The sequence below is a fragment of the Leucoraja erinacea genome, chromosome 19, assembly GCF_028641065.1.
Source record: "Leucoraja erinacea ecotype New England chromosome 19, Leri_hhj_1, whole genome shotgun sequence".
Taxonomy (NCBI): domain Eukaryota; kingdom Metazoa; phylum Chordata; class Chondrichthyes; order Rajiformes; family Rajidae; genus Leucoraja; species Leucoraja erinaceus.
In genome coordinates this window covers 39,521,143-39,549,099 of record NC_073395.1, presented here as the reverse complement: position 1 = coordinate 39,549,099, position 27,957 = coordinate 39,521,143, and the positions used below count along the sequence as shown (strand labels likewise).

At 42.7% G+C, this 27,957-nt stretch overlaps 1 protein-coding gene across 4 annotated transcripts in view; it reads right to left on the bottom strand.

The window, feature by feature from the left end:
- Positions 1 to 6,419: 6,419 nt before the first annotated feature.
- Positions 6,420 to 27,957, bottom strand: part of LOC129706515 (transcription factor EC-like) — a 36,194-nt gene continuing 14,656 nt past the window's right edge. For 2 of the 4 annotated variants that reach the window (XM_055650870.1, XM_055650871.1), the window contains exons 2-6: positions 25,994 to 26,129; positions 21,435 to 21,491; positions 21,250 to 21,325; positions 19,843 to 20,023; positions 6,420 to 9,867 (exon numbers count right to left, since the gene is read on the bottom strand). In XM_055650870.1, coding sequence (XP_055506845.1) covers positions 9,496 to 9,867; positions 19,843 to 20,023; positions 21,250 to 21,325; positions 21,435 to 21,491; positions 25,994 to 26,129 — 822 coding nt within the window. In that variant the 3' untranslated portion in view covers positions 6,420 to 9,495. The remainder of the gene's footprint in view (positions 9,868 to 19,842; positions 20,024 to 21,249; positions 21,326 to 21,434; positions 21,492 to 25,993; positions 26,130 to 27,957) is intronic. The other 2 variants (XM_055650874.1, XM_055650873.1) reach the window with 2 other exon arrangements.

Below are 27,957 nucleotides of genomic sequence, written 5' to 3'. Positions count from 1 at the left end.
TGACATCCCAGGAATTAGTCTGGTGAACCTTCTCTGTACTCCCTCTATGGCAACAAAAGAGGGAGCATTGGGCATTGTGACATCACACGAGAGGAAAGGGTTCAGGAGGGGAGAGGGGGCTTCTATGGGGAGAAGCAGTTTGAGGAAGAAAATTTGGGGGGGAGGAGGGTGGTGGGGGAAGGGGGGGAGAGAGGGAGGGAGGGGGAGGGGAGGGGGAAGGGAGGGGAGGGGCAGAGGAGGGAAGAGGGAGAGTGAGGGGGGGGGGGGAGAGAGAAGGGATGGATGGTGGTGGAAGAGGGACAGAGGGGGTAGGGGAAGGGGTGGAGGGGAGAGGAGGAGGAGGGGGGGAAGAGAGGGAGGAGGGGGAGAGAGGGGGGTGGGGGAGGGACGAGAGGGGAAGGGGAGGAAGGTGGACAGAAGGGGAGAGGGGGGGGAGGGAGGGGGGAGAGGTGTAGGGGAGGGGGAAGATGAGGGACAGGGGAGAGAGGGGAAGGGGGGGGGAGTGAGAGGGGGGGGTAGGGGAGAGAAGGGGAAGGGGGGGGGAGAGGGAGGGGAGGGAAAGAGTAGGGGGGAGGAAGGGGGAAGAGAGAGGGACAGGGGTAGGGGGGCGGGGGAGAGGAGAGGATGGGGGGGGGGGAGAGGAAGGAGGGGGAGAGGGAGTGAAGGTGGGGGTGAGGAAAGAGGAGGGAGGTGGGAGGGGAGGAGGAGAGGAGAAGGATGGAGGAGGGGGAGAGAGGGACGGAGGGGAGAGGAGGAGGAGGAGAAAGAGGAAGAATGGGGGAGAAGAGGAGGGAGAGGAGGAGAGTGGTAGGGGGCGGGGGGGGGGGGGAAGAGGGGATGGGAGGAGAGGGGGAGGGGGGGGGGGGAGGGGGGAGAGAAGAGTGGAAGAGAGGGGAGGGGGAGAGGGGTAGGAGGAGTGCTGGAAGAGGGGGAAGGGGAGTGAGTGGAAGAGGGGAGAGGGGGGAAGGATGGGGGAGGGGGGAGAGAGTGAAGGGAGGGGAGGAGAGAGGGGGGTGGGGGATGGTGAGGTATGGGAGAAGGGGGAGGAGAGAGGGAAGAGTGGGAGGGGAGGGGGAGGGGGAGGGTAGAAGAGGGAGGGGGGGTAGGGGGAGAGAGGGATGCACTGGGAGGAGGAGGGGAGGAGGAGAGGGAGAGGAGAGGGGGAGGAGAGAGGGATGGCGAGGAGGGAGAGAGAGGGATGGGGAGGGGAAGGAGAGAGGTGGGGGGGGGGGGAGGAGGGAGATGGGGTAGGGGAGGAGAGGGAGGGGGAAGAGTGTGGAGGGAGGGGGAGAGAGGGAAGGGGGGAGGGAGGGGGGGAAGGGGGGAGAGGGAAGGGGGGAGAGGGAAGGGGCGTGATGAAAGAGGGATGGGGAGGGGAGGAGGAGGGAGAGGAGAGGGAGATGGAGGGGGGGAGGAGGAGGGAGATAGAGAGGGGGAGAGAGTGATGGAGAGGGGGAGGGAGAGAGGGGATGGGGAGGGGGAGAGAGTTGTGGGGAAGGGGTAATAGTGTGGAGGGAGGGGGAGGGGGTGGGGGAGAGAGGGGAAATAGAGGGGAGGGAGAGTGGAAGGGGGAGGGGTAGGGACAGTCCATCTGTTCCCCATTCCCTATCACCCCCAATCCCCTTTCTCTTTTCCCACACACATGATGACACGCTTAGACACAGGCTGCGGCGGTGGGGGGGGGGGGGGGGGGGGCTGGGTCTGGTGCAAAGGCATATGTAAATGGATCCATTCCGATTGGAGATCTGTGAGCATTGGGCATTGTGACATCACACGATGGAAACGAGGGGCTGGATTTAATCAGGAGTGGATACTTGGAATGAAAAGTGAAATCTCTACCGAAATGGAAAAGATCTCGGTGTTTCTGGGCCTGGTGTCGGCGTAGCAACGAATCAAAGGCAGAAAGGCGGCCAGCTGGCAGCACGGACGCCGGCAGCCACTCACTTTTCTCTATAGATAGATAGATAGATAGATAGATAGATAGATAGATAGATAGATAGATAGATAGATAGATAGATCGATAGATAGATAGACAGATAGATAGATAGATAAGATAGATAGAAGATATCAGTTCTACCACAATTTTTCCTTCCAAGTCACCCCGCATCTTGACTTCGACAAAGCATTGCTATGCCTATATTATGTTGGGGGGGTGGGGGGGGGGGGGGGGGGGGGGGTTGAGCATCTTCAAAAACTCCTGGTGAGCAGCTTTAAGGAAATGTGTTTGCTATTCAAACTGCAATATTGTTAGGTGGCTGTTGAACATCGCCTTCTCAAGTTGACCTGATGGACATGGACAATGAACACGAGCCTTGCTAGCAATGGCCAGATAATAAGAATTAATTTTGAAGTGATGCATCATATGATTTTTGTTCCATCTCCTGCCATCAGTCCAACAATGTAAGAAGCCTTCTAGTATAAACCAAGCAAAACTTACATTTTGAAACATTGTTCTAACAGTCTTATCCTATACCCTGTGCCAGATTTAGATGACGAGAGGCCCTAGGCTATTCCACTTGTGAGGCCCCTCTCAATCGCCCACCCCATTTAAGCTCTCTCTCTGTCTCCCCCTCTCTCTCCTTTCTCTCTCTCTCCACCCTCTCTCTCAATCTCCCCCGCTCCTCTCTCTCTCCCCTCTCTCTCCCTCTCTCCCTTTCTCTCTCTCTCCCTCCCCCCCCCCCCCTCTCTCTCCACTCCCCCTCACTCTCCCTCTCTACCACAGCAAAGGATGGAGTAACTCAACGGGTCAGGAAGCATCTCTGGAGAAAAGCAGTAGGTCGAGATCCTTCTTCAGGCGAGCAAAGGATGCCTTGCTGGTGTTTTCACCTTGCCCACCATAATAAACAGTAACAACAAAATAATTTACAGTCCAACTCAAGATTTAGACATCAATATCAATTGGATCTGTTGGGGATTATTCAAGGTATAAAAGATTATGTGGAATTGGCAGGCACTAATTCAAATCAAGAACCAGTCTTCAGTATATCTGCATTGTCTACAGTGAAAGCTGTAATCAATTTTAAATGAAAATGACAGCTTTGTAAACAAACAGACTGTCTACTAAGACAATTGGATTTGTGTTGGAAGGAACTGCAGATGCTGGTTTAATCTGAAGATAGACACAAAATGCTGGAGTCCAACTCAGCAGGTCAGACAGCATCTCTGGAGAAAAGGAATGGGTGACCTTTTGGGTCAAGACCATTATTCAGACTTAGCTTGCCTCCACGTTATGCTGCTTCTTGGCATGGGCAAAATATCACCATTTGTTCATTATGTCAGGTTCAGCATTTTAGCAATTTGTGCAATCTCTTAGGTTATTTCACGCCATTATGATAGAAATGAAGGAGGGTTACGGACCAGACTTGTTTGTCACTTGGTACATCAAGCATATTTGTCACTTGATCAATAATTAGGGATTTGTGTACAGAACAGTCACCCAGCCCAATAATAATTTTGGATGTAGACACAAGGAACTGCAGATTGCCGATTTGCCCAAATAGACACAAAGTGCTGGAGTAAGTCAGAGGGTCAAGCATCATCTCTATAAAAAACGTTTGAAGGCGGCATTTTGGGTTGGGCCCCTTTTACAGACTGATTGTGATAGGGAGCGGAGAAAAGGGGAAGAGAGATGGGGTGGAAAAAAAGCCTGGCGAGTGATAGGTGGATACAGGGGAGGCAGGGTTTTTTATTGACAGATGGTTGGACTAAGGCCAGAGACAAAATGACAAAGTGCAAGATAAGATAGACACAAAATACTGGAGTAACTCAGCGGGACAGGCAGCATCTCTGGAGAGAAGGAATGCGTAACGATTCAGAAGGGTCTCGACTCGAAACTTCACCCATTCCATCTCTCCAAAGACGCTGCCTCTCCCGCTGAGTAACCAGTATTTTGTGTCTACCTTCAATTTAAACCAGCACCTGCAGTTCCTTCTTACACAAGTGTGGGATAAGGATGGAAGAGGTGTGAAATATGAAACCAGAGGAAGGAATATATGTGGAGGAGGACTGGGACCAAGACAAAGGGAGAAATGGGTGTATATCCAGGTGAGGCACCGAGAAGACAGGGGGAAGACAGGAGGGTTATATATAAAAAATTGGAGATTTCAATCTTCATACTGTTGGCTTGTAGGCTACCCAAGCAGAATAGGAGTTCCTCCAGTTTATGAGTAGCCTCACTCTGGCAAAGAAGTTGGCCCAGAACAGAAAGGTCAGAACAAGAATGGGAAGGGCAGTTAAAATAGTTATCAACCGGGAGATCCAGCAAGACGAGTACAAGTGTTTTGCAAAGCAATCGCCCAATCTACGCTTGGTCTCACCAATGTATAGGAGGCCACATTGGGAGTGCAGGATGCAACTGATGAGGTTAAAGGGGTGCTCGTGAACCTCCGTTTCGCCTGGAAGGAAAACTGGAATCCCTGGATGGATGTAAAGGGAGTATAGGGACATCGAGTTACATCTCCTGCAGTTGCAGGGAAAAGTACCTGTGGAAGGGGTGGGAAGGGATGAATGGACCATTGAGTTGCAGAGTGGGCACTCTATGGAAAGCAAAGAGGATATGAAGATGTGAATGATGTTGGATCACATTGAAGGTGACACAAAATGTTGAAGAATGATGTGTTAGATGTAGAGATTGGTGGGGCTAGGACCAGAATAAGTCTATCCTTGTTCTATTTGGGGGAGGGGGGGGGAGGATTAAAAACTGATTTACAGGGCACAGAAGGCACAGGTGGACAATCCACTTAAACAGTATGGGTGGGAAACCATGTGTATTAAAGAAAGAGGACATCTCTGAAGGAATGGGATGGAAAGCCTTATTTTGCGAGCAGATTCAGCAGTGACAGCGAAAGTGAGAGTAGGAGATGACCTCTTTGCAAGAGACAGGATGGAAGTCAGTGAGTTTACAGTGGATGTCAATTCATAATCTCATACCTGTGATGGAGACAAAGAAATCAAGAACATTGAGAGAAATTTCAGAGAAATTTGGGCATGTGGGTTATCTGTTCTCAGAAGCTTTTAGACCATCAATTTGGATCACTTCACTTCAGAGAAAATTGGCTCAGATGACCAACTGTTCCCAAGTGAGTCACCAAGTACTAAGCAATTTCAAGCAGCCCACTCAGACCTTTCAATTAGCTGAATTTCCAGAAATGTGTTGTTGGCACTAAATTAGAATTACATTTTGCCATCCATTGTCTCAAGAGCTAGATAATTATGAAATATTTTTCTCAATTTGTAGTTTAATTTGATGCCTGCGCATATGAATAATAATCCTAAATGATACATAATTTACACAGTGGCATCTCAAATATTTTCTTCATGGCATAATTCACAGGTAGGTCCACTCATAGTTATTTCATTAATGGTGGCCTGATAAAAATTAATAGCCATCAACATATTCCCTGCAAACAAAATATTAATTTACTGTTCATGTTGATAGGGATAGACAGAGTTGATGTGGACAAGCTTTTCCCTTTGAGAATAGGGAAGATTCAAACAAGAGGACATGACTTCAGAATTAAGGGACAGAAGTTTAGGGGTAATATGAGGGCGAACTTCTTTACGCAGAGAGTGGTGGCTCCCAGTGGAAGTGGTGCAGGCAGGTTCATTGGTATCATTTAAAAATAAATTGGATAGGCATATGGATGAGAAGGGAATGGAGGGTTATGGTATGAGTGCAGGCAGGTGGGACTAAGGGGAAAAAAAATTTGTTCGGCATGGACTTGTAGGGCCGAGATGGCCTGTTTCCGTGCTGTAATTGTTATATGGTTATATTGTATGGTCATGTCCATGAACCCCTACTCAAAAATCATATCTTTACTCCGTTTTGCTGACTTCCTTTTCCACTCCTTTGAGTACATTGGTTACCATTTCACTGGGCTTGTCAGGATGCATAGTTGCATTTGCCCCTTTCAAAATTGTAATATTCCATCTTGTATTATTGTTCCACAGCAACAAACACTTTGAGATCTATACCGTCTCCTCCAACTTAGAAATGACTCAATTTGATTATTTTGTTTGAAAACATGCATGTGACTTACTTAAAATGAAATTGGGAAAATTAAGCTGTTATCTTGGGTTTAAATATAATCAAGTTTTGAATCATTTGGAAATTCAGAAGCCCATTGAGTTATCACCAATCCTAATAAATGCATGTGGCAGATGCTGTTTTTGGTTGTATATTGTTAATCCTTCCTGAATATCTTACTTTCTCTTTCTTGTATCCACATTTCAATAGTGGATGGAATAAATTATCCCACATCATATGTACATTTTACTTGACTCCAAATAAAATAAAGACTTCAAAGTATTTCTTACTTGCGCCTCTACAAATGTCCTCGCAGCTCAAAGAAACGGCCTTCTGTTTTATCTTCCGACGCTCACAAATAGAACAGGGTCAAAAGAGTGTTGCAATACTATGATCAAGAAACTGCTCATTGATTAACTTGCAGGCATTACACAAGTCTACAGCCTTTGAGAAGCAAAGTTATTTAAAACAATCAATAAATAATCTCTTAAAAGGGAAATCAGTAAGTTATATTTAGGATCTTTCAGATTGTATTTGGAAGCTAAAAATGCCATAATTCTGATTTCCTTTTTAAATAACGTTGGTGTTTGAATTACTGTCTGCAGTAAGAACAAATCAAATGAGAACTAGTGCTATTTCTATTTTGGGAAAACATCATATGACAGTAGTCTGAATACTGCAAGCAAAAAAAAAAGTGGATCACAAGTTTGATGCTATTTTTGAGGAATTTACTAGCTTCAGGAATAGTTCAGAGACAGTGGTCACATATAAACAAACACTGTACATGATTTTTCACACAAAAACTCTTCACAAAAGATTAATATGTACAAATCTTACAAAATGTTATTTCATACAAAATTCGAAATACAATAACAGTACATTTCTGAAAATAGTTTGTAGTCTTGGATATAGGCTTACAAGTCAAAAATATTCATGATTGTCAACGCTTAAGACCCAAAACCCTTCCACAACATATTTGCCTTACACATTAAAAAACTGTCAAAATCTTCATCTCTTCATTCATTCTCAAAGCTGGTCAACTGATCTGTATATTGTAACAATTGTAAACCCATTTATACAGAAAGGAATGATGACAAATATTCTCTCCCATTGAAAATTAAATTTAATTGGAAAAATATGTATAATAACATTGTTAAATGACAGCAAAATGAATCATGAAATCAACTTTTTCCAAACCTTACAGTAAATGTTAATGATTCATACACAATCAATGCTCATTACTTTAAAAAATGTCTGGATATTTGAAGGATGTCCTTCCAAAACAAGGGATGTAAAGCATTGGCTCTGAAAAAGATATTAGCAATTTTGGACCAGAATAAAAAGTAGAAATGTTTTCATTCATATTGTTATGAATGTTTGGAATTTCCCACAGACTGTGAATGTTGAGTATATTCAAGACTGAGAATAATGGACTATACACCAAGAAAAATTAACGAATATTAGGGGGTGGGGAATGATGCAAGAATGTGGAATCAGCCGTCAAAGACAACAAAGAGCAAGGTTCAAGGGATAAGATGCAAAGAGCCAAAAGACATACTGCTGCTTACAGTTCCCATGTTATGATTTAATCTATACTACAAGTGATCAAAAATGGTGTCACACAAGTTCCCCCACCCACCTCACCCCACCATTATATCCCATTAATTTACGACAAGTTGCAGACTACAAAATATAGCATTCCAGCAGATCCAAAGCCTTATTCAGCAGCGGGAACAAGACCATTAGCATCAATTAAGAGTTAATTCAAACTTAGTTAACCACATTCTAATCTGCATCAAGTCCTGCTCACCACCGCCTCTTCCATTTTTGCTAGCCAAATGTAGTTCTAAATCATCAGTACATTTAAAATTCCCTTTCCTGTCTAAGTCCCTTCAAAATCTCACTACGTCCCATGTTTATAATTTCATCCAGCCTCAAGACACATTTTGAAGTTTAACATTTCTCCATGTCTGGCTTTCTTCTGTTTTTACACATATTGTCAGCAGGGTCTTGAGCTTTGAAATATCTCCTTTCCTTCGTTTCTCTGTTTGCTTTCTCTTAAAACTCTTCTTAGAACTCATCTCCATCTGACCACATCATTCTCAATATCTTGTAGCACAGTGCCTTATTTTTAGGATTCCCTTGCTCATCAAGAAAGACGGAGGCATATGTTTGAAGGGCTTCTGTTTTACCTCTATATTTTTAATGCAACAATGTTATGACACTCGTATTCCATTAACAAATGGATCCATTATGGAGAGAACAGTTCTATCATCTGATTAATGTACATTTGTGTGAAGAAAATGCCTTGCATTGAGATGTTGAAATAGCATATAAAAATAATGGTCAACTCCAATAGGTAGAAATTAAATTTGACAACCTATTTACCTTTTTAATACAAAAATGGGAAGTAACACACTGATACACTTCTACTTAATATAAACATAATTAAACATATTTTTCTTCAATTGATTTGTTCCACTATTTTGTTGTCCCACTTCCTATCCAACTTAAGAAAAACCTGACATATGTTTCTATTTTTTGCATTAGCTTAATGCATTACAATTCTCACAAACTAACGTACATACTAATTATACCCTAAACATTGGTGTTTGTGTGTGCACAATACAACTAATTCACCATAGCTGTGGATTAATTATCATAAGAATGTGGTTATTTTTTGCATCAACTGGGTATTTCTCAAATTTTAAAAAAATCTCCCTTTTGCTCAATTTCCGTTTTTAAATAACAAAAAAATGTGAAGCAGTTCACTGTTCTGCTCCACACCCCATTAAGCAAGATTTGACAAACCTAAAAAAAAAATCCTCAAAGCACATGCTTACAGTTTGACCAAGGAGAAAAACATTTCTGACTTAAAATTCTTAGCAGGCACATTCAATAATGTTTTTTTCTGAAATACATTTTTGTCAGATCCTTCAATAAACCACGTTGCATCTGCAATCATTCCATTGGGACAGGACAACTACATATCTAGTTTTGTGTATATTTGTCAGACTTAGTTTGACAGATTTTGGTGCTGCCTCCAATTATTTCCAACCACGGTAACCTTCACCCTTCCACAAAATTACATTTTTAAATTAACAGGCAAATAAAATTCTCCCACCTAGTGCTCAGTAAATGAATCAATTGGCCCTTTGAGAATAAAATAAGGAAGAGTTGGAAGATTTACATTCCATGTTAATTCTTCATACAAAATGTTATATCGCTTCTGAAAATACACAATTTTAACTTGGCTATTTGTGAACTCCATCTTTTCTCATAAAGGATTAGCAGCACCAGAGTAAAATGAACATGGATGAGGAAGTAGTTCTGACCCTATACAGTGAAGATTTGGAATACCAATGTGCAAATGGCTCGCATGAAATCAGTAGTTAAGCAAATTGACTGTGTTTAATCATTTTTCTTGAGAAATAGAACAATCTCAGTCCTTTACTGGATCACTGCATCGATCATAATTCATCATCATCCGAGCTGAAGCTGCTTCTCCTACTGCTACCTTTAGATGCACTGGGTGATGTCGCAGACATATGATTTGAGCCCACGGAGATGGTGTTGTCCATTAGTGTTTCATCAAGCCGATTCTCTTGTTTTAAAGATGCACTGAAGGACAAGTCTGTGAAATGAGATAAAGGATCCAAATAGTTATAGGACCCTTCATTGAGTTCACTCAACATCTGAGGCAATGTTGCTTGCTGCAGATAATCGGAACCATTTCCCCCTTGGTGGGATTCATGCTTGACGAGGTGGGCAGCCAGCTCCATAGGACTAAGACCTGAAGACATGGTGGGCAGACCATGAGCTCTAGCCTGCATTTCCAGCTCCTGAAATTTTAACAAGAAATTCTGTTGGATCAAATTTACAAAAGAAAACACCACAATCCATGTTTAAATAAACAAGGAATTTTATTTGTCCTAGTTAATATAAGAAGACATCATCTAATATTTGATCGTCCTGATAACATGGGCAAGATTGCATTAGTACAAGCACCTTTTTAGTTACACAAAAAAGCTGGAGAAACCCTTCTTCAGTCTGAAGAAGGGTTTCGGCCCGAAACGTTGCCTATTTCCTTCGCTCCGTAGATGCTGCTGCACCCGCTGAGTTTCTCCAGCTTTTTTGTGTACCTTCGATTCTCCAGCATCTGCAGTTCCTTCTTAAACACCTTTTTAGTTAGTTTGTTGGGCTAAAGGTGTGGGTCAGGAACAAATTACAACCCCCTTTCTGAAATCTCCTAAAAAAGACAAATCCATGGACAGTTCTGGGCGGTTATATCAGCAGCGTAGTGGCACAGCGGTAGAGTTGCTGCATTAGAGTGCCAGAGACCCTGGTTTGATCCTGATTACGAGTGCTGTCTGTATAGAGTTTTTACGTTCCCACCGTGACCCGTGTGCGTTTTCTCTGGGAACTCCGGTTTCCTCCCACACTCCAAATACATACAGGTTTGTAGGCTAATTGACTTGGTATAAATGTAAATTGTCCGAAACTTACAAAATTCTTAAAGGGTTGGACAGGCTAGATGCAGGAAGATTGCTCCCGATGTTGGGGAAGTCCAGGACAAGGGGTCACAGCTTAAGGATAAGGGGGAAATCCTTTAAAACCGAGATGAGGAGAACTTTTTTCACACAGAGAGTGGTGAATCTCTGGAACTCTCTGCCACAGAGGGTAGTTGAGGCCAGTTCATTGGCTATATTTAAGAGGGAGTTAGATGTGGCCCTTGTGGCTAAAGGGATCAGGGGGTATGGAGAGAAGGCAGGTACAGGATACTGAGTTGGATGATCAGCCATGATCATATTGAATGGTGGTGCAGGCTCGAAGGGCCGAATGACCTACTCCTGCATCTAAAATCTATGTTTCTATGTAGTGTGTGTAGGGTAGTATTAATGTGCGGGGATGGTGATCAGGGCTGAAGGGCCTGTTTCCATGCTGAACTAAACTTCTATTTTACATAAAACTAATTGCAATTTCAAAGGTGGCGAGGGAGAACCAAAATATAATTCCAGCTCCAGAAAACTGTTGATCTGAATCGGAGGCCAAAACATGCCTCATACTTCATGCCAGCCATCAGCGCCCAATTACACTAATCCCATTTTATTTTCCCCACAATTCCACCAACTTCTCCCAGATTCTACCACTCACTGAGGTTTACAGCATCCAATTTATCTACCGACCCACAAGTCTGTGATGTGGGAGGAAACCACTGCAGGTGACTATGATATAGTTGGGATCACGGAGACATGGCTTCAGGGTGACCAAGGCTGGGAGCTGACCATCCAGGGATATTCAATATTCAGGAGGGATAGAGAGAAAGGAAAAGGAGGTGGGGTAGCGTTGCTGGTTAGAGAGGAGATTAACGCAATGGAAAGGAAGGACAGTAGTTTGGAGGATGTGGAATCGGTATGGGTAGAGCTGCGAAACACTAAGGGGCAGAAAACGCTGGTGGGTGTTGTGTACAGGCTACCTAACAGTAGTAGTGAAGTTGGAGATGGTATCAAACAGGAAATTAGAAATGCGTGCGACAAAGGCAAAAACAGTTATAATGGGTGCCTTCAATCTACATATAGATTGGGGGAATCAAATTGGCAGGGGTGCTGAGGAAGAGGATTTCTTGGAATGTATGCGGGATAGTTATCTAAATCAACATGTAGAGGAGCCAACGAGAGAGCAGGCTATTTTAGACTGGGTATTGAGTAATGAGGAAGGGTTAGTTAGCAGTCTTGTTGTACGTGCCCCCTTGGGCAAGAGTGACCATAATGTGGTTGAGTTCTTCATTAGGATGGAGAGTGACATTGCTAATTCAGAAACAATGGTTCTGAACTTAAAGAAAGGTAACTTTGAGGGTATGAGACGTGAATTGGCCAAGATTGACTGGTAATTAATTCTAAAAGGGTTGACGGTGGATATGCAATGGAAGACATTTAAAGACTGCATGGATGAACTAGAAAAATTGTTCATCCCAGTTTGGCAAAAGAATAAATCAGGGAAGGTAGTGCATCCGTGGATAACAAGGGAAATCAGGGATAGTATCAAAGCGAAGGATGATGCATACAAATTAGCCAGAAAAAGCAGCATACCGGAGGCTAAATCTGAAATGTCATCAACCTCACTACAATTGCCAGCTGTTCTGCTGATTATTGCCAGCTTTTACTTCATGTTTCAGATTTCCAGCATCAGCAGTTTTGTGCTTCAATGTGGAAGACAAGTCCAATTCTAAGAAATGTTTTCAGACATTAGGACTGAAGACTTACAGTTGGTTCAAAAGGAAGTGGGTTTTAATCGCATCCTACAGGAGGCGAAAACAGTTGGAGAAGCAACAGAGTTCAGGGCGGAGACAACTCGGAGGCTGGAGGTCAAACAATGGCTGCTCAATGGTGGAGCAACCAAATTCAGGAATGTACAAGACCTCAGAACCTGGAGTTCCAAATGATCACCTTCATGTTTAGGATTGCTCAGATGATCACAACACCATGTTTCACACTTCCAATGTTTTTTCTCCATTCCATCATTTCAGACATCTCCAAGCAGCCGTCTTCATCGCCCATTTTCTATCACCCACATATCATAAGGTCATAAGGTCATAAGTGACAGGAGCAGAATTAGGCCATTCGGCCCATTAAGTCTACTCCGCCGTTCGGTCATGGCTGATCTATCTCTCACCTCTCAACCCCATTCTCCTGCCTTCTCCTCATAACCTCTGACATCTGAATTAATCAAGAATCTATCTATCTCTGCCTTAAAAATATCCATTGATGGCCTCCACAGCCTTCTATGGTGAAGGATTCCACAGATTCCCCACCCTCTGACTAAAGAAATGTCTCCTCAAATAACATCCTTTAATTCTGAGGTTACGACCTCTAGTTCTTGACTCTCCCGCTAGTGGAAACATCCTCTCCACATCCACACTATCCAAGCCTTTCACTAACATCATTCAGTTTCTGCTACCTAGCAAAGAACTTATGTTCTCTCCAGCCCTCAGCCTTTCAATGAAACTTGGATTGATATCAGCATTTTCTGCAGCTATGATAAAAAAAATCACAGGTTAGAAATGTTATCTGATTTTCTCTCCACAAATGCTGCCTGATCGGAAGAGCATTGCCAGCATAGAATCATGGAGTTAGATAGCACATAAACAGGCCCTTTGGCCCAAGTCATCCATGCCAATGTCAATGTCCCATCCAAGCTCATTTCCCCACACCTGACCCATACCCATGTATACCTTCCCTATCCATTTGTCAGTCCAATTTTTTTGAAATGCTATCATTATATCTGCCCATCTATGACAGTTCAGCAACGGCACCTTCTGTATGAAAAAGTTGCCCTCAGGTTCCCATCAAATCAGGCCCCATCTCATCTTGAATCTGTGCCTTCTAGTTCTTGATTCCCCTACTGTGCGGAGAAAAGCTCTGCATTCTACTCCCTCATGATTTTATACACCTGAATAAGGTCACCCCTCAGAGTCATGGGAGATTTCAACATGCAGGTAGACTGGGAAAACCAGGTTGGTACTGGACCACAAGAAAGCGAGTCTGTCGAAAGCCTCCGCGATGGGTTCTTAGAGCAGCTTGTAGTGGAGCCTACCAGGGAAAAGGCAATTCTGGATTTAGTGTTATGTAATGAACCGGATTTGATAAGGGAACTCGAGGTAAAGGAGCCATTAGGCGGTAGCGACCACAACATGAAAGTTTTAATCTGCAAACTGAGAGGGAGAAGATGAAATTGGATGTGTCGGTATTACAGCTGAACAAAGGGGACTATAGAGGCATGAGGGAGGAGCTGGCCAAAATTGACTGGAAAGGGATCCTAGCAGGAGTGATGGTGGAACAGCAATGGCAGAAATATCTGGGAATAATCCGGAAGATGCAGGATCTTTTCATTCCAAAGAGGAAGAAAGATTCTCGGGGGAAAAAGAGGCGACTGTGGCTGACAAGGCTGATAAGTCATGGACAGTATAAAACTAAAAGAGAAGGCATATAACATTGCAAAGATTATTGGGAAGCCAGAGGATTGGGAAGCTTTTAAACAACAGAAGGTAACTAAAAAGGCAATAAGGGAGAAAAAGATGAAATGCGCAGGTAAGCTAGCCAATAATATGAGAGAGGATGGCAAGAGTTTCTTCAGTTATATAAAGAGTAAGAAAGAGGCAAGAGTGGATGTTGGATCACTGGGAAATGATGCAGGAGAAGGGATAATGGAGAATAAAGAAATGGCAGAGGAATTGAATAACTTTTTTACATCAGTCTTCACAGTGGAAGACACCAGCAACGTGCCTGAAATTCAAGAGAGTCAGGGGGTGGAAGTTAGTGGAGTGGCTGTTACTAGGGAGAAGGTGCTTGGGAAGCTGAAAGGGCTGAAGGTGGATAAGTCACCTGTACTAGATGGACTGCACCCTAGGGTTCTGAAAGAGGAGGGTTTAGAGATTGTGGAGGCATTGATAGTGATCTTTCAAGAATCACTAGAGACAGTAGAGAACCCAGATGATTGGAAAATTGCCAATATTATCCCGCTGCACATGAAGGGAGCAAAGGAGAATTGTCTGACTTTGGTGGTTGGTAATATTTTAGAGCCCATTATAAAGGATGAGTTTACGGAGTACTTTGAAGTTCACGATAAAATAGGCTGTAGTTAGCAAGGCTTTATGAAGTGGAGCTCTTGCTGGACAAATTTGCTGGGATTCTTTGAAGAAGTAAATAGCAGGACAGACAAAGTCAGTAGATATTGTTTACCTAGATTTTCAGAAAGCCTTTGATAATGTGCCGCATGTGAGGCTGCTAAGGAAGATGAGAGCCCACAGTATCAAAGGGCGGACACTAGCATGGATAGCAGGTTGGCTGGATGGCAGAAGGCAAAGAGTGGCAATAAAGGGGGCTTTCTCTGGTTGGCTGTCAGTGACTAGTGTAGTTTTGCCGGGGTCAGTGCTCTTCACGTTGTATATTAATGATTTGGACGAGGGGATTGAAGACTTTGTGGCCAAGTTTGCGGATGATACGAAAATAGGTGGAGGGGTCGGTAGTGTAGAGAAAGCAGGGACTCTGCAGAAGGACTTGGACAGGTTGGGAGAGTGGGCAGAGAAGTGGAAGATGGAATATAGTGTAGCAAATGGTGGAATCATGCATAAACATGGTAGTAGGAATAAACATAGAAACATAGAAAGATAGAAAATAGGTGCAGGAGTAGGCCATTCGGCCATTCGAGCCTGCACCGCCATTCACTATGATCATGGCTGATCATCCAACTCTGTGAGGAGGAGGGACAAACATGGATTGGTTTTCCTCTGGGGCAGTCAAGGTTGAGGAGTGACCTGATAGAACCACATGAAATTAAGGGAGGCAGAGAAAGGGCAGAATCATTTTCTCAGGGTGGTAAGATCAAACACTAGAGGGCATAGCTTTATGGTCAGTGGGGAGCATTCAAAGCAGATGTGCAATGCAAGTGTTTTTGTTTTTACAGAGTGGTAGGTGCCTGGAATACACTGCCAGGTGAAATATATATGATAGGGGCATTTAGACAGACGCATGAACAGACAGGGGATGGAAGGATATAGACCACATCAGGCAGATGGGATTAGTTTAAAATTAACCTCATGGTTGGCACATATATTGTAGGCCTGGATAGGCCTGAGTGTGTGTTGTTACGCTGTATTGTTCTATGTTCAAGACAAGATCAAGAGATGTCCGATTGGAAAAACAATTATTGGTAGCGCCTCTTTCCCTTTCCACAGATGCTGAGCGATGCGCATAATGTTTTCAGTATTCATCGATTCAACTCGCATTGGACTTTATAGTGCTGAGTAGGTCCCAGTCACCTTAAAATTGAATGGCATTGGGGTTAGGAGGGAGAGATAGCTCAGTCATGATTAGACTTGGAGTGGAGTAGACTTGATGGACCGAATGGCCTAATTCTACTCCTATCACTTATGACCTTGTGATCATCACCACCAGCTATTAAAGTGGGGTCTGAAGAACTGTCCCAACCAAAAAGGTCCGCTCCACAGGTGCGGCCTCACCCACCAAGTTATCCAGCATCTTGAGTTTAATAGGCCTACGCAATCTCCCTGTTGCTAAACACTTTAACACCCCCTCCTATTCCCACACTGAACTTTCTGTCCTGGGCCTCCTCCACTGTCAGACTGAGGCCAAAAACAAATTGGAGGACGAGCAACTCATATTTTGCTTGGGCAGCTCACAACCCAGCTGTATTAATATTGATTTTCCAACTTCCAGTAACCCTGGGTTTTTCTCCGTCTCCGTCCCTCCACCACCCTAATTCTCTGACTAGTTTCACTATCCTCCCAATTCATTTTAATATTCGTATCCCTCGTATCGTCACCTTCCCCTCAGCTAACATTCTACTTTTTTTCATTGTTCATAGTCTGCTTTGACCTGTCATTTTCACACCTTACCCTTCCATATCTTTAGTTCCCCTCTCCCCTGACTCTCAGTCTGAAGAAGGTTCTCGACCTGAAACGTCACCCATTCCTTCTCTCCAGAGATGTTGCCTGTCCCGCTGACTTATTGCAACGTTTTGTGTTTATCTTTAGGGTTTCGGTGAGGTGTGGCCACCACCATCACCTAGAAAGATAAGTGGGCCACGTAAATTCACAAGAAGAACAGTTTCAAAAGCTGAGTACTCACTACAGATGCTGGAAATACTCAAATCAGTATGAGTGGGATAACAGGCTTCTAATGTCAATAGAACTGATCAACACCAACTAATGGGCACATGTCTATAATAATTCCATCACCTAATTCTTGGTTTATAACGTTCTATTCCCAAGCAAGTGCTTGGCTGAACTCTTAGATTCTGTCAGCAAACCAGCCTCCACCTTTCTCTTGGCAGTGCACTGCAGGTAAAAGAGGTCCCACTCAAATCTCTTCCTCTTACCATCTTAGGCCCCCTTCGATCATGGCTGACCATGGGTGTCTCCAGGGTGCTATTCTCTATATGGAGGGTGCTTGTGCGTGACTTTATTTAACATGGGGAGACTGGTGCACAGACAGCCACCCTACGGTCCTTGACAGATCTGGGTCATGGAGTCCAAGACGACCGGAGACCCTTTTCTGCTGCAGCCTTCATCTGCCTTTCCAGCCATTGTGACGCTCCACTAAGGTCAGCCATCATCCTCCGCCTGTTCCACTGTTGAGGTCTTGGTTGGAATGCTCTTTGTCAGAGACCTCCCCCGTGACATGGGTGGCCCTACCAGGAGCACAGTCTTACCATTATTCTTACCATAAACCTACAGTATGTCCTCTACTTTTATCGATGGTTGATATGGGGGAATGTTTCTTGCAATCTATCTTAGCTGCTCCCCTCATAATTCTACACAATTCAATCATGTCCCATCTGAACCTTCTCCACTTGCAAGAGATCAGACCTTGCCTTTCCAGCCTCTCATCATAACTGCACTGCTCCACCCCCAACAACATCCTGGTGAATCTCCTTTCACCTTCACCAACACTCTCACATTCTTCCTCTACCAGTCACCAAAACTGTACGCAATACACTGACTGGTGTCTGATGACAATTGTATAAAATGGGAGCATAACCTGCCCACTTCCATATTCAGTGCCCAGGCCAATGAAGGCCAGCATCTTAAAAGCCTTCTTAACCACATTATCTCCCTGCATAGGATCCATGGATGTGCACATATCCTTCGATATTTGTTGAAACCCTACCATTCATGGTTTACGTCCTAGCCCCCTAATAATGTGTCACCGCAACTTAGGGTGCCAGGGCAGCACGGTGGTGCAGCGGTATTGCCACCTTATAGCGACAAAGACCTGGGTTTAATCCTGACTACGGGTGCTGTCTGTGTGGAGTTTGTACGTTCTCCCCATGACATGCATGGGATTTCTCCAGTATCTCCAGTTTTCTCCCACACCCCATAGACGTACAGGTTTGTAGGATAATTAGCATGGTCAAATTGTCCCTTGTGTGTGTGTGGAATAATGTTAGTGTGTGGGGATCACTAGATGGCATGAACTCGATAAGCCTGTTGCCGCGCTAAATGACTAAACAAAACATTAGTCTGGATTAAACCCCATCTGCCAATTTCCAACTAATTTCATGAACCCATTGATGCATCTGCAGCTTAAGCAGACCTTCCTTATTGCTAACAGTACCACCAATCTTTGTGTTACGCATGAATTAACTGATCTAAGAAGGCACAACAGAGGATGTACTTCCTGCAGCAGCTGAGGAAGCACAATCTGCCACAGGCAATGATGATCCAATTCTATACGGCCATCGTAGAATCTTTCCTCACCTTCTCCATCATGGTCTGGTTTGGCTCAGCCACCAAGCACGACACCTGGAGGCTGCAGCAAATTGTCCGATCAGCTGAGAAGGTTATTGGCTGCAACCTTCCCTCCATTGATGAACTGTGCACTGCAAGGGCCAGGAAGCGAGTGGGTAAGATCATCTCTGACACCTCTCACCCTGGCCACAAACTGTTTGAATCACTTCTCTCAGGAAGGCGACTCCGGGCTGTCAAAGCTGCCACAGCCAGACATAAAATCAGCATTTTTGCACGAGTAGTAGCTCTACTTAATAATCAAAAATCTGTAGCCTCCTTTTGCCCTGGTATTTCATTTAATTCACATGCTTAATCAATAATGTTTTATTATTAATGTTTAATGTTTAATGTATCATTCGTAACTGTTACTGTATACTCATTGAAACATATAAGATCGTGAGGGGCCTTGATCGGGTGGATGCACCGAGGATGTTCCCAATGATCGGGGAAACTAGAACTAGGGGACATAGTTGCAGAATAAGGGGGGGCTCTTTTAAAACTGAGATGAGGAAGAACTTCTTCACCCAGAGGGTGGTTAATTTATGGAATTCACTGCCCCAGGGAGCAGTGGAAGCAGAAACTTTAAATATATTTAAGACTAAAATAGATGGTTTTTTAGCTGCCAAGGGGATAAGGGGCTACGGGGAGAGGGCAGGGATATGGACCTAGGTATGGTTAGTATAGTAAGACCTGAGTGATCTCCTGGACAAGTGTCGATCGCCTAGATTGGGGTCGGAGAGGAATTTCCCGGATTTATTTCCCGAATTGGACCTGGATTTTTATCCGTTTTTTTGCCTCCCCCAGGAGATCACGAGGTTCTTGGGGTGGAGAGGGGTGATAGCGGTATAAAGGGGAGGGTAGTGTCTTGTGTTCTGTGTCTTGTGTCTACTGTTTGTGGTAAGTGTGTCTGTTTAGTGTTCAGCCATGAGCGAATGGCGGTGCGGGCTCGACGGACCTGGTGGTCTACTCTCGCACCTACTTTCTATGTTTCTATGTTTCTATGTCATGTTCAGCAGCATCTGTGGAGTGAAGGAGATAGGTAACGTTTCGGGCCGAAACCCTTCTTCAGACTGATAGGGGGGTGGCGGGGAGTAGGAAGGAAAAAGGGAGGAGGAGGAGCAGGAGGGCTGAGGAAGGGGAGGAGACATCAAGGGCTAACAAAATTGGGAGAATTCAATGTTCATGCCCGCCGGACGCCGGAAGATAAGAAATGGTCTTGGCATTATGTTTGGCACAGACATTGTGGGCCGAAAGCCTGTTCCAATATTGTCATAAGAAATAGTATAGTTAGGCTATTTGGCCCATCAAGTCTACTCCGCTATTCAATCATGCCTGATCTATCTTTCCCTCCTATCACCTGCCTTCTCCCCATAACCTCTGACACCCATACTAATCAAGAATGATTGTTTATTTTCTATGAAATACACTTCTAACTCAAATTTTCACAACTGAATGTCTATCCTCCTTTCCAATCTAAGTGTTTGGACATGTACTCCAGGTCTTTGCAAACCTGAATCCGCAGCAGCAGTCTCCGGTTAGCTTGCTCCAGTTTCTTTTGCCTGTTTTCTAATTCTCGAACACGGTGCTGCTCTTTCTGAAGCCACTTGATGTACTCCACACTTGCTTTCAAAATTGTACCTTTGTTCCAGCGCACATCACTGCAGAGTAAAAGGTCATCTTTAAATAAAAGTCTGCCTTGGCAGAATTTTATCAAAAAAAAAGAAAAATGCAATCAAATTAATATTAAAATTAAATTATTGAACAGTAGTATTAAAATGAAAACAAGATTAACGCAGTGATTCTTGCATTACAATATTTTGTTGGATTTGGAGACAGCCATCCAATGTAACAATCTCCTCTAATTTCCTCTTCTCCGTCTCAGGCCGTTTCTCAGAATACTTTCAAGAGCGAGCTAGATAGGGCTCTTTAAGATAATGGAGTCAGAGGATATGGGGAGAAGGCAGGAACGGGGCACTGATTGGGGATGATCAGCCATGATCACATTAAATGGCGGTGCTGGCTCGAGGGGCCATATCCTCTGACTATCAGGGATTACTATTGTCTATTGTCTGACATTTACAGAAAGCCAGGAAACTTTCTAAACCAATGGTTATAATCCTCAATGTATTGTTCACTCTTTGCAATTGAACCAATTTCAGGTAATTATTCTGCTACTCCCATTTATAGATTTTTGGGGGTTTTCATTACTCTCAATGTAGTTTACTCTCTGAGTGATAGCAGGCCTTCCATTTAGTTTCCTATTGCAGTTCCTCTTTCTCTGCTTCTTAATCAGTTTCTCTCTAACTTTTATCATTCCCCGTGAAGGATAACACATTTATTTCTGCATCTTTTTCTTGACTGAGAGCTATAGGCACCTGCAGCATTTTGTTTTCGGAATGACTTCAAGTGGATCCCAATTTATACAAAGTATAAAGAGCATAAAGGGCAGCATAATCAATGAGTCAGTGTGAATAATAGATCGGAAACGGACCAAGCGAGTACATAATAGTGTCCCTTCAGTAATCATTGCACCAGTGGCATCAGGAATTTATAAAGTTGGAATCAGCGACTTATTTATGAATTGAGATGGAATGGGAAGTGTTTAAATCAATTAGAAACCCACAATGTGAAGCAGTGTGTTGAGAAATGAGAGCTAATCATTTAATAACGTTTTGCAATAGTTGTATAATTTTGTACTGCGTATAGAAATAGATGCAGTTGGTGGATACTCAGCCACTTGTGTCCAATCCTTCAGTCAATTTAATCATGGCTGATTTTCTATTTCAATACAATCTTCCCTCTCTGTCACCAGTTATCCCTGATAACGTTTGTCCCTAGAGGTTCAATTTATCTCCTTCCTAAGAAAAGTGGCCAAGTTTTAAGACAAGTTTTTTTTGTAAATGGCATCAATACTTACGGGTCGTTTGACTTTGGAATTAAGGTACCAAGCTCTTTAATTCGGTAATTGATGTTGAATCTTCGTCTTCGTTCAACTGTTGAGAATTAGTTGTACGGATGTAACTAATGGCATTTATTGATTTCAGACAAAATGATCCAAGCAAAACAGAATGTTTTAAGCAGACAGACAGCGACCACACTTACTCAAGTTGTGATTATCTTTCTTTTGCCTTTCTTTAACTAGTGCATGTGTTTCAGCATCTGCAGCAGTCAATGAGAAGTTGGTTAGTTTTGAGTGACTACGAGTTCTATTTTAAATGTAACACAGATCACGATTATTAGGCCAGCCACCCTCAGCCTACCTTAGCCATCTTAAAATATACATATTGCTGCAAGAAGAATGTATAGGGTGCAATTATTTAATGCTACCATTACAGCCATCGCTAAAATTCATTAACTTTCACTCAATCAAACACCACGAGGTTATCAGATATTTAGATCCAAGGCTACAGCATCAAATCTTAATCTAGTTAACCAGCAAAATGTTTCCCTCAAGAGGGCAATTGTGAATTTTCATAATAAGGCAGTGTTCTGAATAAAACAAATCTGAAAGACTGCTGTATTGATTTAACTATTGAAGCCAGGCAATCACCCAGCTTCCTAAATTAATTAGACTTTAATGGAGCATGATGCTAATTAAAATGTTACACAGAAGTTACCATTCTTGGTTACTAAAAGTAGCCATAAAAATAAACAAACAACCTTTTCATGAGGAATCAATGGAATGTAATAGAAATATTTTTGGTCTATAATAGATTAAACTTTTTTTCTGAAGTACTTTGAGGAGAAAAAGGAAAAATGGATGAAATTTCTATTGACTGTCTTTTCCTAGAATTCGCCAAACCTGAACTGTGCTCCAAAAGTGAAAATTATTCTGTGCTCCTATATATTTCAAAAATAAAAGTTATATTTTAGAGATACATAATGGAAACTGGCCCTTCGATCACCCGTTCACACTAGTTCTATGTTATCTCACTTGCTCATCCACTCACAATTTGCAGAGGCTAATTGACCTAAAATCTACGTCTTTAGGATATGGGAGGAAACCAGGGCACCAAGAGCAAACCCACATGGTCGCAGGTCGACTGTGTATACTACATACAGACAGTACCCTGATCTCCAGCACCACAGAACAAATATACAGGAGATAAAACAAACCAGCCACAAGGAGAATGTAACCCGAATGGTTACAAGTGAAAAGTGCACGGGTAAAAATATCTTCACCTTGGACAGAACAAGTCAAAAGCTTTAATACAAGAAGATCATAATACAAGTGCAACTTCACACTGACAGGTTGTGAAAAGACAAAAAGAGAATAGTTTGCAGGTGTCATTGCAGATTGAACCTGAAAGAAAAATATAAAATTCAATGCAGGTTTCTACAGAAAAAAGAAACAAGGATGGTTCAAGAGAAAAGGCGATCAGGACATTGTGGTTGAAGAGACAATCAGGATTGCTGAATGGAGTGCCAGGTTTCACTTGAAATATAAACACGGCATGAACATTCACAGTTACAGGTCAATGTCTACCTCCGACATTAATTTTAATCCTGTATGTTGTGTTATTTCCACCAACACTGCAATTGTGCTCCTAATGCCAGTTCCAATCATTCCAGGTATGGAAAGCCCTGAAGCCTACAGAGCAACATGACGCCAAGTGCATGTTCAGTAACGGCCCTAATCAAAGCTTTAACTGATGCTTTAAAGATGGGAGGGCAAATGGAAGAGTAACAAAAAAAAACAATTGTAGGCAAGAACATTTGAATTGTGTATTGTTGATGTCCCTGCTACTTTTTTGTTTCATTTTGTTTATATGTTCGTCATATGCTTGTTTTAATCTGTAAGGTGTCCTTGAGAGTCCTGAAAGGCGCCCATAAATAAAATGTATTATTATTATTATTATTATTATTATTATTATTATTATTATTATTATTATTATTATTATATGTTTTTAATTGCAAGAGGAACACAGGCCACAAAGCATTACATTATAGCTGTTTAATTTTTCTCTGATAACATTGAAGTAGACAAAAAGTTTGATGAGGGCAAAGCCATAGACTTTGTTGAAATGGACTTAGCGAGGCATTTGATATGGATTTGCATGTTAGGCTGCTCTGGAAGGTTAGGTGGTTATCAAAAAACACAGCAGAATCTTGATATTGGGGACATGGGAGAAGGATTGGTTAATGGAGCTTAATGCAGATAGGTCATAGGTGTTTGGGAAGTCAAACCAAGGCAGAACATTCACAGTGAATGGCAGGGCCCTGGGAAGTGTAAAGGACCAGTCCCACTTTCACGAGGTAATTCACAAATTCTCCTGAGTTTTCCCCTCGATTCAAACTCACAGAATGTTCGTAACTAGTCCGTACGATGTCGTAGGAGTTTGTAGATATATCGTAGCGGCTCGTTATGACAGCCGTAGGTACTCGTGGCATCAGGTAAGTCGGGACGTTTTTTCCAGCCCGATAAAAAATGTCCACGAGTAAAAAAATGGTCAGGATGAAAGAAATTGCAACTTTTTACTCGTAAGGAGGGCATCGCAATAATCGTGGGAATTTGTAGACATACTCATAGGAGTTCGTAGATTACCACGATCTTGATCTTTTTTTAGGTCCTTTAAACTCGGCAGAGGTTTTGAATGAAGTCGTGAAAGTGGGACATGCCTTTTATACTGCAGATGGATCTAAGAGTACAGGTACATAGTTCTTTGGAAGTGGTGTCACAGGTACAGGGTGGGCAAAGAGGTGTTCTGTGCATTAGCCTTTGCCAGCCAGAGTATTGAGTATAAAAGGATATTTTATAACATTTGTACAAGACACTGGTGAGGCTGTATTTGAAGTTGTGTTTTTGCTGAGTTGTGCTAGGAGATTGAGAGGGGATCTTATAGAAACTTACAAAATTCTTAAGCGATTGGACGGGCTAGACGCAGGAAGATTGTTCCCGATGTTGGGGAGGTCCAGGACAAGGGGTCACAGCTTAAGGATAAGGAGGAAATCCTTTAAAACCGAGATGAGAAAAACTTTTTTCACACAGAGAGTGGTGAATCTCTGGAACTCTCTGCCACAGAGGGTAGTTGAGGCCAGTTCATTGGCTATATTTAAGAGGGAGTTAGATGTGGTCCTTGTGGCTAAAGGGATCAGAGGGTATGGAGAGAAGGCAGGTACGGGATACTGAGTTGGATGATCAGCCATGATCATATTGAATGGCAGTGCAGGCTCGAAGGGCCGAATGGCCTACTCCTGCACATAATTTCTATGTTTCTATGTTTCTATGCTCATTCTGTTATAGACAATAGGTGCAGGAGTAGGCCATTCAGCCCTCCGAGCCAGCACCACCATTCACTGTGATCATGGCTGATCATCCACAATCAATAGCCCATTCCTGCCTTCTCCCCATATTCATTGACTCCACTATCTTTGAGCTCTATCTACTGTAACTCTCTCTTGAAAACATCCAGAGAATTGACCTCCACTGCCTTCTGAGGCAGAGAATTCCACAGATTAGGTTCCACAGCTATAGGAAGGATGTCATTAAGCTGGAAAAAGTGCAGAGATGATTTACAAGGATGTTGCCAGGACTTGTGGGCCTGAGCTATAGGGAGAGATTGGGCAGGCTACGACTTTATTCATTGGAACACTGGGGGATGAGGGTTGATCTTATAGTGGTGTATAAAACCATGAAGGGAATAGATAGGATGAATGACAGATTTCGACAGATACATGGATAGGAAAGGTTTAGAAGGATATGGGACAAATGTGGTCAGGTGGGGTTAGTGTTGTTGGGGCATCTTGGTTGGCATGGGTAAGTTGGGCCGAAGGGCCTGTTTCCATGCTGTACTTGAAATGTAGCATAGGAAATTCATAAGGAAACAAAAGCTGCTCAAGATAGTGTGTAGAGTCAGCGTTTACAGTAAAAAAGAAGCTTCAATTCAAGTTGACGGAAATACTAAAGTTAAGAATGTCAGTAAGGGAACAGTGTAGACAAAGGTGAAGACAGAATAACTGCTACATATTGTTGCTCAGGACAAGAACAATTCCTAGAGGAAATATTTACACTGTCCTCTTCAAAAACATATCTGAAAAGATCAATCTCTGCCAGTTGTCCAGTTATTTGAAGATAACTTCAAACATTGAAAATGGTTGGTGTTTTTTTGTAAAATGTTAGAAGACAAATTGTCAAGATGTACAATTGCCCCAGAGGCCAAGATTAAGAGGCCAACATTTCCCCTAGGAATTGTTCTTGTCCTGGGCAACAATATGTAGCAGTTAAGAGTAGCTCTTTTAAGTTATCAAACCATGCTTAATAGCTTTTACATCAATATTGTAGCCTACAGAAGAGTACTAAATAGGATGTATTTTACAGATATGATCTCATTGTGTCAAATAGATTCATACCATAGTGGAAAAAAGGACCAATACCAGTCAGCAGGAAGTATGCTTTCTTCCACAGCAAAAATGAATTTGAACTGCATCGTTTTTGTAGGCACGATACCGCTTCTGAAAATAGTGTGACTACATTAATTTCCTCAACTAGACCAACACAATTGCTTCCACTGACACCAATAGTTGATGCCTTTCTTCTCAGAACACAATCATAACACACAGGGTTTTAAAAATATAAATAAGCATATTTTGTTTCAGACATTTTCTACTGGAACCTCATCAGTCCCAAGGATTTGTAATATACTGATTTACTAAATACTTACTTCTAGAGTGAGTAACTGTGATTTCCCTTTTTACTGGAAGGTTCATAGAACAGGAACCGTGTGTGAGTCCAATATCAGTTGTGTTCATACCATCATCACCACCATAGACATCCAAGATACTGCTACACAACGGCAACTGATCAAACGGAAGAGAAAATAAAGAAAGATGAAAAACCATTTACCGAAGCACCAGGAAGTTGCTGATTGAAATTGTAAGCACCCAGCATAACACATTTATATCCACGCATCAGAATTGGGGGTAAGGAACATTAGGATTATCTTCAAATTAAGAAGCACTTAATCCTAACTACCAATGGATATAACCCAGCATAGTATGTTAAATTAGTTCAAAAATTATTACCCACTCAATAATTGCCAAAGGTAGAAAAAAATGCTGGAGAAACTCAGCGGGTGAGGCAGCATCTATGGAGCGAAGGAATAGGCGACGTTTCTGGTCGAGACACTTCATCAATTGGAGAAGGGTCTCGACCCAAAACGTCGCCTATTCCTTCGCTCCATAGATGCTGAGTTTCTCCACCATTTTTGTCTACCTTCGATTTTTCCAGCATCTGCAGTTCTTTCTTAAACAATAATAATTGCCACATTTTTCTAAACCAAGTGAAGCTCCATTTAAGGTACACAATATACACAGTGTTTAAGCTCCATTTACGTTGATGGAAGCCAATCGCATCTTTAAAAGACACAGTTGAAACAATTTAAAATGCATGTTTTTATTCCCCCCAAGTTTGTTCTCAGGTATCAATCAATCAATTAGTATGATGGGTCTATGATCATTAATCTATCCAATGAAGATGAGACATGTTGCAGACAAAGTGAATAGTGGAGCATTTTGCCGCATATGCACAATAAGTTGGGATGGCCTAATGTTCTATTATTACATTCAGCTTCACTCCCGCCATTCCCAATCACTTAATCAAGTTCAAATATATATACAGTATGCATCACTGCACTCAAATCTTTTTACATTGTGGTTGCCCACCCGTGGTTTGGCTAATATTCATTGCTAAGCTGCTGACTCCCAAACTCTGTACAGTTTAGTTTATTGTCACGCGTACCATAAAAACATAGAAGCATAGAAAATAGGTGCAGAAGGAGGCCATTCGGCCCTTCGAGCCAGCACCGCCATTCACAGTGATCAAGGCTGATCGTCTGCAATCAATAACCAATGCCTGCCTTCTCCCCATATCCATTGATTCCACTAGCCCCTAGAGCTCTATCTAACTCTCTCTTAAATCCATCCATGACTTGGCCTCCACTGCCCTCTGTGGCAGGGAATTCCACAAATTCACAACTCTCTGGGTGAAAAAGTTTTTCTCACCTCAGTCTTAAATGGCCTCCCCTTTATTCTAAGACTGTGGCCCCTCGTTCTGGACTCGCCTAACATTGGGACATTTTTCCTGCATCTAGCTTGTCCAGTCCTTTTATAATTTTATATGTTTCTATAAGATTCCCCCACATCCTTCTAAACTACCGAGGTACAGTGAAAAGCTTTTGTTACGTGCTATCCAGTCAGTGGAAAGACAATATATGATTACAATCGAGCCATTTACAGTCTATAGATGCATGATAAGGGAATAACATTTAGTGCATGGTAATGCCAGCAAAGCAGCTGATCTTAATTCATCATTATGTGGAAATGATTTTAATGAGTCATTTGCAGATGTACAGGGAGATTTTGACTGAGCTATTTATTACATGTGAGCGGGTTTATTTCATTCTGCTGTGATTGGCATGCAAAGTCAATATTGATTACATAGGGGAAATCTTTCATTATCTTCCAACGTCTTTCAGTCTCTTCCAATGTTTTATTAAGATCGCCATTGCCCTAACCTTGGAATACAATGTAGTCCCTACTGCAACTCTGATTGAAAGGGTCAGCTCTGAGCTCACAAAAAAAATTCAGTGCCCCCTAGTGCAATGTAGGGGAGATCACAATATAAGTG